The sequence below is a fragment of the Equus quagga genome, chromosome 7 (assembly GCF_021613505.1).
Source record: "Equus quagga isolate Etosha38 chromosome 7, UCLA_HA_Equagga_1.0, whole genome shotgun sequence".
Taxonomy (NCBI): domain Eukaryota; kingdom Metazoa; phylum Chordata; class Mammalia; order Perissodactyla; family Equidae; genus Equus; species Equus quagga.
Window position 1 is genome coordinate 103,676,705 of NC_060273.1, and position 16,353 is coordinate 103,693,057.

Sequence of the window (16,353 nt, forward strand, 5' to 3'; positions counted from 1 at the left end):
ATTTTTTAAGACTCTCATCACAGAATAAGTTCTCAAGGATAGTGATTCTACCTAGAATTCCACTTATATTTGCATCTATAAGCCTTAAGATATGTTTTAGGATCTCGTTTCAAGAGTCGGTATATTTTGAGGAGTAATTCTGTTTCTATGCTACTGTTTCCACTTCCTCTCCCCTTACTGCCTGCAAAGGATCACAGTTGCCAGAATGCCTTTTACTATGGTGCCAGATAAAGGTTGAAGTTTAATAGCCTTACACTCCTTTTAGTTTCTTTTGCCACTTGCTCATCTACCTGATGTTTTACTGTAATCCTGCTCAGTTCTGATATTAGCAGTTGGACAAATGGGGAAACACAGTGACTTTACCATAAATATCTTAATGAAGGCATGACCCATTTCTTCCCTGAGAAATTCTAAATGATCACTTAATCACGTCTGAAACATTACACTATGTGGGATCAGCAGTGCAGCTGGTAGCATTGCTCGGAGCTGTTTGACAGGAACTGAGCACTACCTTATTAAATTAGAACTGCCAGGGGAATTTTAATAGGCAGCATATAATTACTAGACTTGGAATTAGACCAAAAAGCTGAACTTAACACCCTGTTCTTTTGAAATATACCCTGAGAACTTTAATAACTGTTTGAGGACAAGATCTTGAGTTTAAAAGAACACTTCAGCCATGCCAGCACATTTTAACCTTGGGCCTAACTGTGCTGAAGAGAGGCATGTTATCTTCTGACCATTTCTTATAGCACTTAAGGTTTCTTTCAGAGTTTTTATGTCCCTAGGCTTTAACCTTGCTTCAAAGGTAAAACTTAGCTAAGATAAAAATGTCGGGACAACTTTTTTGTTGTTGAGGGTGTTGGGAGAATAAAAGGAATATTAGCCATTTAGTTGATTTCAGCTTGTTATAGTCAAAAAGGATTTATTGAAATTCTCTTAAGTGTCAGGCTTTGTTCTGGGTTCTCTGTAAACACAAATAATAATGATCCTTGTTCCGTTAGTGTTCACTAGCCTTATGAGGAAGACAGAATATACAGATAATATTCATGGGGCTACGTTAAGCTCCTTTCCTCTTCTACATAAGTTAGCTGAGAGCCATGAAGAGAGAGCTCCTCTGATTGCTCTGTATCCCAGTAGATAAACCATCTATGAGTAGCCGAAACAAAGATCTTAAAGCACATGCTCTAACATTTTAGCTAACCTTTCTATCTTGTTTGGAAGTTCATAGAAGTTTAGAAGGAGTAAATTAGGGATAAATAGGTTTGTTCCTCAGGCATGCTCGGAAGTTACAGATTGCAATATTCTGATATTAAGGGAAAAAAACAGAAACTTGTAAATGAAAGGCACAATTCTAAAAGAGCAACCATCTGGGCCTTATTTACTAAATTAAGCAGCCTTATAGGTTTGAACAACTTCCATTCATATCACTATATTACAACATAGTTAAATGTTAATAGTGGTGAAATGTCCCACACTGCTTAAACTATGTTCAGTATATTATCTTTGCGAATGCAGAGAATTGTATGATATGTTTTAACGTAATTTCCATCAGAGTATTTTCAATAAAATTCAAAAAGTATTTTTGACCTTCAGCTAGTCAGATAACAAGATTATCTAAAATTTCACTTTTCCCTAGGGTGCTATATAGTTGGGGTTTTATAGATATGATAAATGCCCTGGAAGACAGACAAACAAGTTCCTTGGGGGATTTAAGGGAATAAGAGGGTGGTTTTGGCTAGTTTACTTCTATATCTTTTTTATACCTAGCATTTGTACATAAATTATTTTGTCTAGAAGTCACATATAATTTCATTCCACATGTGAAAAAAACTCTTTTGGTTCACAACTGAATGCATAAAGAGTGTAACTTTTGAGTAAATTATAGTTGTCTGCTTTTGAATAGAGCTCCAAATGCTAATGGGAGATAACACTAATGAAAGAGCATATGAAAATCAAAGTGGTACTTAATTTAGTTTTTACTTTGAGAAATTTAAAATGTTTAACTCATGTGCTTTTATAATCAAGAAGAAATGAGTCCTCACTATTCCATGATCATTTTGTGTCCTGTTTCTTCTGTTGCTTACTTTCCTTGCAAAGTTTTTTTTAAATCTTTATGTTTTCTGCTTTTAGTTCCATACACTCTTGTCAGTCTTAGTAGATAACACTGTTTCTTTGCTTTCCTGGAGATACTGAAATAGTTAACTCTGAACTTCCTTATTTTCCTCTTCATATTAGAATATGTTAGTATCTATTCCTATTTTTAATTTCTTCTTCAATGAAGAGAGGTAACTTTTCTCGTTCTGTGCCTGCAGTAATTTCTGACACCTTATTTATCTATTATCCTTACTTCAAGGTTGCTTCTGTCTACCTCTCACTCTAATTTTTCTGAATCCTGGGGAAAAGCTTCACTTGGTCTTGCTCATTCTATTAACTACTTACCTGTTTATGTTTTCTCTTCCACTGCTGAATTTTCAGAATAAACATTTCACACTCACTGCTTCTATTCCTTCACTCTCCACTCTTAAATGCCTTCAAATCCAACTCCCAGTATTATTTCTGTATTCTCTAATGTTGACAGTGACCTCCTAATTTCCATAGACAATTGACTTTTCTCAGTACCATTTTCTTTGACTTCAGTGCTACTATTGAGGTGTTTACTTACCTTTTCCTGCTCCACGGTTTCTCTTCCATTGACCTATGTTGGGCTCTTTTTTGCTTCATCTTCTCTGGATCCCAGGGTCCTGCAAACTTTTTTTTTTTTAAAGGGTGACCAGATAGTAAATATTTTAGACTTTGCGAACTAAAAGGCAAAATTGATGATATTCTATAGGTACTTAAATAAACATTTTAAAATGCAAAAAACCACTTTAGGTTCCAGGCTGTTAAAAAATGGACAGGTGGCCAGATTTGGCTCATGGGGCCAGGGCATAATTTGCTGACCTCTGGTATAAAGAGAGACTAAGATAAGACTAAGCTGATTGGGTGACCAGGAGACTGATATTGCCATCCAGTAAGACAAACCAGACGATGTAGAGTAGATTTTCTTTGATAGAGACAAGAGGAAAATGGTGTGCTGGTTAGAAATCCAATTGAAATGTCTAAGCAGACAGCTTATATAATGAAAGAAGTAACTACCACCTTTATTAAGTTTGTACCATTTTCCAAAAATTGTGTTAAACATTTTATCTGCGGTATTCATTTAAAGATCACTGTAGACTTGGAAAGTAAATATTAATAGCTCATTTTACAGATGAGGAAAAATGAGCTTAGGGAAGTTAATTGCCCAGGCTTGCATCATAGTAAGTATCAAGTCAAGATCCTAACCCAAATCTGACTTTAAAGGTTGCTCTTACCAATGTGGCATTCCACTGCCAGGGGTGAAAAGGAGGTGGTCATAGATGGAACTTTCACCTGATGTTAAATATACTACTTTTGTTTCTTCAGAAAGAAATTGCCTATGGTAGGTGTTTTGTTTTTTATAGTAAAAATCTTAATCACAGTTGCATAGTCTCCTCTGACTAGCCCTCTGAGCCAGTTTGGACTTTTAGAGCTACAAATTAGTAGTAGACACTAAGTTTGAAATTTATCATAGAAAATAGTGTTCAGAATGAAATATTAATAGGAGATTGTCCATATGTTACTTCCTATCACTTATGTCACAAATGTGTATTAATATCTGGAACAAACTTTAAAGAGGATTAATTGTTGGCCCTTTTCAAGTAAACTAATATCACTAGAAGTTCTCCATCTAAGATTATGTAACTGCACTGTCTTAATTTCTGAGACCTTACGAGTACTATTACGAGTATTCAGGCTAATCTGCTTGGACGCTTTTCTGGTAATTGTTAAAGAAAATATGATTTTGCGCTTATGAAAAATACCTTTAAATGCAATGTTAAAGAAGCAGCTGCAACATAGTGAGTTGGACTGAATGTAAACAAGAAGTCTAGTTCATAAATTAATTGAGAAACAAAAGAACCAGTTTTATAGGAGAGGGTCTTGAAGGAATGATCTGATCCTGAAGGTGAAAAAAGGTGAAGTGATTTTGAAGACATTCTTGACGGTGGAAGGAATGGTTGTGGTGAAAGTTCTCACTTCAGGACAGTATTTGTAATAGAGCATTCATGTAAGGGACGAGTTGGATATAAGAATGTACTAGTAACTGGGATTAGATTGTAGTAAATCAAAAATGCTATTGAAAGTTTAAACTCTTTGTTTTATAAGCCAGTATTTTCCAAAGTGGCTGAAGTATATTAAGTGGTACACAAACAAGTGTTTGATTTTTTTGTGTATGTGTGAGGGAGATTGACCCTGAGCTAACATCTGTTGCTACTCTTCCTCTTTTTGCTTGAGGGAGATTGGTCACTGAGCAATATCTGTGCCAGTCTTCCTCTTTTTTTGTTGTGGGACACCACCACAGCATGGCTTGACTAGTGGTGCCAGATCCACGCTGGGATCCAAACCTGCAAACCCTGGGCTGGGCTGCCAAAGTGGAGCGCTCAAACTTAACCACTATGCCACCAGGCCAGCCCCAAGTGTTTTTGATTTTTATCATTTATGTTTATTTTAATGGGAATCAAAAAAACATAGCTAGCACATTAAATTTGGAATTTTGTGGATATTCCTTAGGAGATAACTAAATGTATTTGAGTGAAAAAAAAATGTTGTTAAAAAAAGATTTGCGAACAGTTGTTGATAACTTATTATTTACAGGGTACTGTTAGAATGTTTTGTGTATGTTAACTGATTTACTCCTCATATGAACTCATTGAGTTGTCAGATACTCTATTGTATTCACCTGATATGTGAGGCACTAAAGGCACAGAGAGGTTAAGTAACTTCTTGACAGCTGTTACGTGGTCCATTCAAATTCAGGCAAGCTGACTCCAGAACCTGTGTTTTCAACTACTCTACCTTAGGACACAGTGTTAATGTACAACTGTAGCACAAATGGTGAGGGCAGTAGGCAAATGGCTTAAGTTTGTGAAATACTGCTTTAGGAAAAAGCACTGTTGAAGGTTTTTGGAGTAATATTATAAATGTCTTATTTGATATAAATTGAAGCAGTTGTGATATTCAGAATGCATATTTTAAGTGAGTTGAGGGAATAGGATTAAATTTACAGGCGTCAGTTAATAATTGACTGCCTAGGTCTAGGTTTGGAGAAGAGAACTTGAACCGGGTGTGTTAGGAAATACGGAGAAAAAGGAGCTAGGATATATGAACCATTATACAGAAAGAACGGAAAGTAAGAAAGGACTTAACATGGGGAGTTTGTGAAGAGCCAAAGATGTGTGGTTTCCAGCTTGAGAGCAGGATAATACCATTGGCAGATAGAAAATCAAGAAAGGGTCTTATCTGGCAGATGGATTTTCTTATAAAAATATAACTTTCTAAAAGGAGAGTGAAAATCTAAAAGTGTTTGGTGGGCAGTGAGTGATTATGAAAGCTTAGTATGGTGGTCAGGGCTGGGGATGTATATTTAAAAGTTATCTACTTAGAGGTGAAGGTTTTGTATAATGAGGAAAAATGATACAGGCTAGGGTCTGCAAACGCTTTCTTAAAGGACCAGATAGTAAATATTTTAGGTTTTGCTGACTAGAAGGCAAAATTAAACATATAAAAAAAATTTTTTAGTTCACAGACTGTAAAAAACAGGCAGGAGGGCCAGATTTGGCCGAAAGGCTGCAGTTTACTAATCCTTGACATGGACTTCTTAAATATATTGACTTTTGATCATAGACATTCTTTTTGTATTGAAATTTGGAGATATCCTGTCAATTACATTAATTCATAAAAGTTCAGAAGTTTCATGTGTTGTCTTTCTGAGCAGAATCATTCTCTGAGTGAATTATTTAAAAAATGATATCTTCTTTTAAGTAACTATGTTAAAAATTGCCACAAATTAATATAGAAAGCTTACCCTAATTGTTAAAGAAATAATCAAAATTGGAATTGGAAATTTGGCTTTGAGTTTGAGAATGTTCATACTCAAGGAAACTTAGTTTATAAGTTCCTTTAAAACTATTTTCTACGTTACGTTTGACACTGATACAAGTCTAGAAATGATTTACTTGATCTTTCATTATTCTTTGGATCACAGAAAATTTTTACAGACTATAAGCAACTTGGGCTTATCTAAAGGAACACCTTTTATTTGCTACGCCGGGGCTATGTTTCATTCCTTCTCCAGGATGTTTGTGCCCTGCTGTCCATCATTTACCAAAAATTGGAAGTTGATTTTACTTTTACAACTGCTAACTTCTCAGAACTCAGATTAGTGCTGCTTTTTGTTAATAGCATCTTGATCTCTTGGATTCATCTGCCTGTAGAAGGAGGAACTCACTAACTAGTCTAGGTATTAATATACCATAATCATAAAGAAAAGATAATTTCTTACCAGTTACCACTTCCTTTCAAAAACATAAACTAAAATTTGTTATCTTTTGATTTCTCAAAAGTCATTGCACAAGGGGAAATCTTTAAGGGAATTCTGGATCAGATTGTTGATATGTTTGAAACAGGCATTTAAGATTTACTTTCAACACTAAAAAGTAGTATTTTAGCCTTTAGTAGTCTAAGATGATGAGTGCTTTAAGAGTAGTTAAATGTAATCTAATTAACCAAAGTTAAATATAACCAAAAGTAATTGTCTGAGGTTCTTTATTAACCCTTTTATCATACCTTTTGGTTCACAGTCCTACCAAAGGACTTCAGTAAAGATTTGTCAGCCCTGCTTTTCATGAATTTGAATCTCCATCCATTTTAAAGTCTTTCGCGAAAAAGGAAGGAAAAAAATAGTTAAGCTTTTAAAACATGGTAATTGTGGAAAGTTATTCATAGAGGATATGTCATCAATTGTCAATATGTAATTAGAAATTTGTTTTAGTTAAGTCAGGTGAGAAATAAATCTGTTATTATTAATTCCAGATAGCATTTAATTTATGATTACCAAATTATATTTAAATTTTTATTTAGAAATATGTCTAAAATGTGAAGAACCTATACCTAAGCACCATAGAATTATTTACTTTAGTGAAGAAAATAATAAATTGGTAATCCATAACTTGCCATATGCTATATTCATTTGAAAAAGTTACATTCTGCTGAATATATTTATTTCTGTATTTATTTTTAAGATATTTTAAGAATTGAATTGACACCTGATGCAGCATGTGTGGCATCAGTTGTCCACTCTGTACCATCATGCCTGGTTAACACTCCAAATGATTAGTGCACATGTAATGATGGTTTATTTTAATACTGTTCTGAATTTGCAGTTCAGAATGCAGTGATGGAGAATGGTCTGCTTCTTTGCCTCATCGGTTTTCTGGTACAGAAAAAGATCAATCCTCAAGTGATGAAAGCTGGGAGACACTGCCGGGAAAAGATGAGAATGAACCTGAACTACAGAGTGATAGCAGTGGTCCTGAAGAAGAAAACCAAGAATTATCTCTTCAGGAAGGGTATGTTTAACAGTGAGATTTGTTATTTTTATGTGTATTGTACAAGAATGGTATACATCACATTTAAATGTTGGGTGTGCTGTTTATTGCATGTAAAAGCCCTATGTAGGACCAGTAGGTCCTACTGATTTTTTTGTTGTGCTTTTGGTATTATTTTACAAAGAACAATTAAATTGAAAATACTGGCGATTTCAGTGTCTTCTGTTGAGCTACAGTATGTTTCCACTTTGCCTTATTAAAGAAAACTTGGGCATTTAAAAGGTCATTTTGATTGAGTTAAATATGAATGAATTACTGCCATTACTATATAGTGGAGATAATGGCGGGGGAGAAGGAGCAGCCCCAACAGGGAAATCAGTGATTGATTCACAGAAATGGATGCAGTTGCAGAAGTTGAAGTTTTAATATTCCTGTCTAATTGCATTGGATGATATCTCCAGAAATCAGTGATTGATGGTAAACATCTTTGTCTTTTCCTAACTTTAATGGGAGTCTTGTAGTTACAGGGATTGTCACACTTATACTGTAAAGGCCCAGATAGTAAATGTTTTCAGCTTTGTGTGCCATTCTATTGCAGCTACTCAACTTTACTGTTGTAGTGTAAAAAGTAGCTGTAGACAATATGTAAATGAATGGGGGTAGCTGTCTTCCAATAAAATTTTATTCATAAATAGATGGTGGGCTGGAAATAACCTGTGGGCTGTAGTTTACCAATCTTTGCTCTAGTATTTCTAGAATGAATCTGGCTTTTAGGTTAATTGCATACACACATACAAACACATTTTTTTTTTAATCACACTAAGGAAACATCCCTCTGTCATTATTTTATAGGCTTCTAGCAAGAATGTTGAATTTTATTAGTCTTTTTAACATCAATGGAAATGATCATAATGATTTTTCACTTTTGACCTAACGATCATAAGGAATTCTGTTACTAGATTTCCTAATGTCCAGCTACTTTGCTTCTTGAGATAAACCCAACATGATCACATAGTCATGATTTATTGTTGTTTTAGTGAGCTGCTGGATTCTGTTTGCTTATATTTTACATAGGATTTTTATATTGAGACCCATCAGTGCAAATTGTCTCTAGGTTTTTGTCTCAATATCAGTTTGATCCTAAAAGAATGTGTATGTGGTTTTTTTTCTTTTGTATCTTTTGGTATTTAAATAGCGTATTTATTCCTTTAAAAGTTGCTTAAATACCTTATTGTTTAAATAGCTTGTTCCTTTAAAAGTCGTATTTGCTTGTGAAACCTTCTAGGCTTAGTGTTTTATTGTAAGGGAGTATCTCTTTGAATTTTCTTTGCTTTTCCTCTGATAATTGGTTAGTTCTAATTTTTAGTCTCTCATGGGATCTATTTTGGTAAATGTGTTTTCTTAGGAAAAAACTCTTTGGCTTAGACTAACTTTAAAATTTGTACTTCTCAAAGGTATAAATTTCCAACTTGAGATGAATTCTGTAAGAAAATCTGGGGATAAAATATATTGGAAAATCTTTAAAGAAATTTTCACACATAATTGGTTTTGACAGTAGTAGATTGAGGTGGCGTTGTTTTCCTCTTCCTAGTTGTGTGTTCAGTCATCTTATTAAATGTTTCCTATGTAATTTGAGATAGTAATTATTTATTCATTCAACATGTATATAGTGGAGCATTTAATATGTGCCAAGCATTGTGCTGGCTCTTGGGATTATATCAGTGAACAAGACAAATAAGATTCCCTCGTGAAACTTACATTATTATGGTGGGAAAGGTTCATAATAAAGAAGATACAAACATGACAAATTACAAGCTGTGATGATTACTATGAAAAGGATAAAATACTATTGTGATAGACACTAACTGATAGGTGCCTACATTAATTAGAGTGGGCAGGGAGGACTTCTTAGGAATTGACTTTTGAGCTGGATCTAAAGGGTGAGAATTAGCAGTTGAGGAAGAGCTTTCTAAGCAAAAGGAAAGGTAAGACCAAGGGTATTGAAAAGGAAAGTGATTTCATGTATGAAGGTGGTGGGGCTGAAGTGAATGAGTGAAAAGGAGAGAGATATGAGATGAAGTGGGCAGGAACCAGACTATGCTCGTCACACAGCTTCTGGAATTTATCGAGAGAGCCGTGAGATTTGAGGTGGAGAATTGATTTGACAGACATTTTCAAAAGATCACTGTAACTGCTTTGTGGAGATTGAATTGGAAAGGCACTAAAGTGAAAAAAGATGGGGAGTGAGTCAGGTTGTTGGACTACAGGATGGTAGTGAGGATTAAAGAAAGGTAAACCGGTTTGAAAATATTTTTGAATTATAAAGAATAGGATAGATTGGGTGTGAGATGAGGAATGATGAGGAGTCAGTTATGACTGGGTTTTTTGGTTTGAGCATTGAGTAGATGTTAATGTCATTGAGAGTCTAGGGAGAGCACTGGTAAGTAGGAACTCCTGTTGGAAGTTTTAAGTGACAGTTAGACAGACATGCAGCAAAATGACAAGTGGGCACTTGGATATTTAACTTTCAAGTTTAAGAGAAATGTCCCGGATTGTAGTTAGGTATAGAGATATATGAGTCTAAACAGAAACACCTTTGGAAGTCATCAGCTGCTTGCATTCATACCCTATAATAATAAAACTCAGTAATTTGTTAAAAAAAATAAAAGTGGAGGTGGGGGGACAGAATTAAAACACTGGACAGCAATAGTATTTAAGTCGGCAGGGGGACGATCAGTGTTGAAGTGTATTGTTTGGGAAAGGGTTGAAAGGTGACTTTTGACATAAGTTAAATTAGTATGGTAAAGTTTCAAGAATATACGTACTGAAACCTGTAGAGGAGGAAAAAGGAATTAAGAAGTGGAAAAAGAACATTTAAAGTCAATCCAAATAAAAGTAAAGAAAGGAAGAAAAAGGCATACAAAAGGAAAAAGAGAGATGAAAAAGGTGGAATGTAGGAAGAGTCCTATGATAAATATAAATTGCCTAATCTCTGCTTGTAAAAGACAAAGCCTCAAATCAGTTGGCTTTAGAGTTAAATGCTGTTTACAAAAGAACACGTAAAGCATAAGAATATAGAAAGGTTGAAAGTAAAAGGATAGAAAATGATATTTCAGGCAAATACTAACTAAAATAAAATGGAGTAGTTGTATTAATATCAGCAAAGTAGACTTCACAAAAAAGTGTCATTTGGGAGAATGAGAGTCACTATGTAAAGATAAGTCCAATTTACCAATAAAATGGAGCAGTTTTAAACTTGAATGCACCTAATAAAGTAGACTCAAAATATATAAATCCATTTAACCAAACTAGAGAATACTGACAAATTTATTGTCATATTGGGGAATTTTTAAATACCTTTTTTAATTACTAATAATTCATAGATATAAACAAATTCATCTATCTTTAGCAGATTTGAATAACTCATTTAAATATGGTTTAATGGACACTCCATCCTGTGGGATACACAAACATACAAAAACTGAACATGTAATAGGCTACAAAACACAGACTAACACATTTCAGAGAATCACTGTCCTGCACACTGTATTTTCTGACCATACTGCCATTAACTTTAGAAATAAATAGAAATTTTAAAAAACCCAGTAACATTAAATTATTCATCTTTCTAAGTAACCAGTAGGACAAAGAAGAAATCATAATGGAAATTTAAAATGTTCGTAACTCAACAATAGTGAAAATACCACCAATCAAAATTTGTGGGATGCAGTGAAATTGGTATTAAAGGGAAATTTATCTTTATAAGTACTTATGTTAGAAAAGAAGAAGAGCTGAAAATGGAGGAGCTATGCGTTTAACTTAAAATAGCAAAAGGAATATTGCAATAAACAAAGAAAATAAGAATTAGAATTAGAAAAGCGAAAGTCAGTGAATTAAAAAACAGAATAGAGAAGATCAAAGAAATCACAGGTTGATACTTTAAAAAGATTAAGAAAAACAGACAGTCCACTTGGATAGTGAACAAGAAAATAAAGACAAGGCACAAATAATACTGAAATACAAAAATGGATACAGCTACACATACAGTAAAGATAGGATGGACTAAAAGTACAGTAAACTTTGTACCAGTGAATTTGAAAACTTAGAAGAAATTGACAAATTCCTAGAAAAATAGAATTTACCAAAACTCACTTAAGAAGAAATAGGAAGCCTGAATACTACTGTAACTATCACAGATATGTAATCAACGGTTTAAAATCTTCCCGTGGAGAAAACAACTGAACTAGATGGTTTTCGAGCTGAGTTCTCCTACACTGAACCTTTAAGGATCATATCACTTCACTGTCTGAGAGAATACAAGAAGAACTATTTCTCCAGTCATTCTAATAGGGCCAGTATAAAAGCCTAATACGAAAAGAGTATGTGAAGAAAATTATAAGCCTATTTCATTCGTTAAAATACATGTCAGAATCTTAAACAGAATTATTGGAAATCTGAATTTGTAAGTGTATTTTTTTTTAAAGATAAAACTCAGTTACCAATCTGAGTTTATTCCAGAAATGCCAAGGTAGTTTCACAAGGAATACCTGTCAATGTCATTCACCGCATTAGCAGAATACGAGAGAAAATTCATATGATAGATTGTGTAGATACAGAAAAACATCACTTAGTAATGTTCAACACCTTATCATGATAGAAACTCAGAAACTAGTATTAGAACAGAATTTTCTTGACTTCATAAAAAGTACTACAAAAAAATCAATAGAAATCATTTTCAATAAGGAAGCATTAAAAAATTCTCCCCTTAACGTCAGAAAGCAAGACAAGGATGCTCACTGGTACCATTTCTATAACCATTGTGACAGAGGCTGTAGTTAGCATGGCATGGTGAGAAAACAGTAAAAAGCAAAAAGATATAAAAAGAAGAGGAACTGAAAAGAAAAGAAACAAACTAGAATAATATATTTGTAGAATCTAAAGTCTTAATGTACAGAATGTATAACGAACTCCTAGAAATCAGTAAGAAAACCTGACAGTCGAACTGCAAAATGATCAAAACATTGAGCAGGTAATTCATTGAAGGGGAAATATTAATGGTGAATAAAAATATCAAAAGACACTTAAATCATTATGATCACAAGGAGGTATCATTTTTTACCCACCCATTAGATTAGCAAAAATTAGGAAATTTGACAATGTCAGCTGTTTTGGAGGATATGAATCAGTTCTTACACACTGCTTGTGGAGGTATGAACTATGTCACATTCACTAAAATTATGTAATAATTTTAACATCTGTTTGGTAGACTACCCAGCTATTCCACTTTTAGGTATAAACTCTGGAGAAACTTTCTCTTATGGCCCAGGAGTTGTGCATAGGAATGTTCATTGCAGTACATTTCATGAAGGCTATAAAACTGGATATTACTCAAATATTAATTAATAAGAACATTAGTGGTGTATTCATATGTGGAGTATTATACAGCACTGGGAATGAATGAGCCACAGTTACATGCAAAAATGTGGATGAATCTTAGAGATACAATGCTGAGTGAAAACAACCATTCCTGGAAAAATAATGTCTGTGCTATTTCATAAAGCTTAAAAACAAGCTGAAATAAATATCTTGTTTAAGTACACAGAAATAGTGAGAACTTCTTTCACAAAGCAATGGAACAACAGCATCATCAAGAATAGTGCTTTTCTCGGGGTTAGGGGCAGGGGTGAGGCCAAGGGGATAGGATAGGTATAGAGCACAAGATGTATGCTAGTCACTGGTAATATCCTAGTTCCTGATTTGGGTGGTGGGTTTACGGATGTTCAATATAGTGTGCTTTGTAACTTAGATTGTGTATATTTTGCAAAAATATTTGGGGAAAAAGTTAAAAAATAAAGATAATTGAAGGTGAGAAAGTGGAGACAGTCACTGTTCCCATTTCTTTACAAAAGGACAGTGGCCATAGGTAGATGTTTGACCTAGAAGAGTGTTGTCTTTACCCCTCCCAAACTAGAAACATGATTCTTTGCTTATAGAATGTTCCAGAAGAGAGTGATTAATAATTATAGGAAAGATGAAGTCCTTGAGAAGATGAGGAGGGTTAGGATCCAGATCTCAAGGAGAGGGCCTTTAGGACAGAGACTCTTCCGTTGTAACTGGTGGGAAGGTAGTACAGAGATACAAGTGTAGATGAATCTGTAGATTTGCTGGTAGAAGAAAAGATGAATTTGGTAACTTCAGTATTCTCATTGTTACTAGATGTTGAGAGTTGGAGAGGACAGAAAGATTGTGAAATTTAAGGAAAGAAGAAAAGATGGGAAATAGGCTTTCAGAGAGCTGGACAGCAAACTTAATAGGTAAACACTGAATAATTGCGGGATGGTACTTAGTGTCCATTTGAGATTTATATTTTTGAATTTAAAGTTAAATTAGTAACATCACACTTGTGTATTTTCCTTTGGGCTTTTCCAGCTATTCTGGTGACTTTGCAAACTTTTTATGTAAATACTCTTAAAAATTTTTAATAAAACTTTAACAAATATTTTTCCTTTCCTGTTAACACTAAATTTATTAGAATAAAGGAACAGTTCTTCAGATTAAGTTCTGGGATTCTATCTTTGTGACTGGATGGCATGATTTTGTAAGCTTAATTCCCTTTTGGCTTTTTGACTCTTAATTCAAATTTCAGTTACTTTCCTTTGTTCTTCATCTCCAAGATAGGGATTTGAAATCTTAAAAATTTACTATACAATTAGAAGTATTAAAAATGAGCTTATACCTAAATCTTAGCAACTACTTACATATGTCTTGAGTTATAAAATGAAAACCAGTTCGTTAAATAGCAGTTAGGAATGTTTATTACATTCTCTAGGATTTTAAAAATAAATTTTTTATAATATAGTTAGATTATTTTATGAAAGGCTCAGCCCTTTAAAATGTTGATATTAACTCAGAGATTTAAAATTCTGTGCTGCAAATAAAAGATACTTGAATTGCTGATTTATTAGCTAAAGGAAGCCACTCAGATTTATAAAATCAGAGTACTGTAGTTAGTGGTTTCAGTTCTTTAATTTGATTTATTTGCCTTTCATTTTCTTCATTTCTCAGAAAATTCTATGATGCATGATTATATGATGGCATATTTTAAAACTTTTAATGGAAATTTCTTTAAAATACTCAGTTTATTAATGCATTTTAATAATTTTAATACTGCTATTCATGTAATGTTATTAAATTTAGTTTCTGTTATTGAGAAATAGGAATCTTTAATCATAAAGGGACCAACAGTCTATTTATCTGAAGCTTTGAGGTAACACTGTAGCCTACAGGGAGAGAGAAAGAAGACTGAGATACTGCTCTAAATGTTTTCAAGGTTTTTGAAGCATTTCAACTTACATTATATGCTTACATTCCCATGGGGATATTTGTTTCTGTTAGCTACACAAAATGAAAGGCTTTTTTTTTTTTTCTTTGAGGAAGATTAGCCCTGAGCAAAGTAGTGCCAATCCTCCGCTTTTTGCTGAGGAAGACTGGCCCTGAGCTAACATCCATGCCTATCTTCTTCCACTTTATACGTGGAACATATACTACAGCATGGCTTTTGCCAACCGGTGCCATGTCCACACCCGGGGTCTGAACCGGCAAACCCCAGCCTGCTGAGAAGCAGAACATGGAAACTTCACCACTGCAGAAAGGCACTTTTGACCCTATTGTTCAAAATCTTTTTTCTTTTTTCTTTCTTTCTTTTTTTTTTGGTGAGGAAGATTGGCCCTGAGCTAACATCTGTTGCCAATCTTCCTCTTTTTGCTTGAGGAAGATTGGCTCTGAGCTAACATCTGTGCCAGTCTTCCTCTATTTTGTGTGTGGGATGCTACCACAGCATGGCTTGTTGAGTGGTGTGTAGGTCTGCACCTGGAATCCAAACCTGTGAACCCTGGGCTGCCAAAGTAGAGTGTGCGAACTTAACCACTATGCCACTGAGCTGGCCCCAGCATCTTTTTTTTTTTTTTTTAAGGGCAAAATGCTTTTTGTTATGTTATCAAGCCAACTCTGGCCCAGCACAGTCCCACTCTTCGAGTCTGGTAAATTTTGTGTTAAACAGTAGGAATTTATATCAGCTTTATGTAGCATGTTGAAAGCATATGCTATGTACCACTTATTTTCTGTATCTATAACTGTTATAATGAATCATTAAAGATAGAATCAAATGTTTAAGCAAAACATGTAGTCAAGAATTGCTTATATAGTAAAAAAATATTAATGATATGTTATAAATTGTTTAGATTCAGAATGATTTCTTATTTTAGTCTTCTGCTTTGAATTTAAAAAAACCCATAAATGAATATTTATTTCTTATACTGAATCATTTTCACCAATATGTTTGACGTTTATGTTATGTATTTGAAATATAGAGTAACTTAGTCATTTTGATGTCTGTATAATAAAAAAAAGAAATGTATTTTTTGGTAGGAGTATATTAAAAATAACAAAAATTTCCAAGGACTGTTCCAGGTTTAATCTCTAAGTTATTTGTTTTTTAAAAGATTGTTTTTCAAGGATTTATGATTACATTTGCAACACATACAGCAAGAGTACCTATTATGTGCCCAGCACTTGTTAAGGGGGTATGTATGTATGTCTGCCCTTGAGAAGCTCCCAGTCTAGGAGGAGACAAGTGAGTCACCAGAAGAATTACAATACAGTGTGCCAAGTGCTACCATGAAGGTGTGAACAAAGATCTGTTGCTTAGGAATAGCAGCAGATCTTAGGAATTTTTCATTTGATTTTGTATTTTAAATCCATTTGGAGTTTAAGATTTCATTGGACCTAATTATGATGCATGAAAGGAAAACATCCACTATCTATATATTAGACATTAAAACTTTAACAAAATAAGTATATGTTTATGCTAATTTCTCTGATTTTACTGGACTGGCTATACTGGATA

General features: G+C 33.9%; 1 protein-coding gene across 1 annotated transcript in view; it reads left to right on the forward strand.

The window, feature by feature from the left end:
* The window catches only part of PJA2 (praja ring finger ubiquitin ligase 2), a 69,327-nt gene that overhangs the window by 25,864 nt on the left and 27,110 nt on the right, over nt 1–16,353 (forward strand). Inside the window, exon 5 of the mRNA XM_046666624.1 lies at nt 7,284–7,469. Coding sequence (XP_046522580.1) covers nt 7,284–7,469 — 186 coding nt within the window. The remainder of the gene's footprint in view (nt 1–7,283; nt 7,470–16,353) is intronic.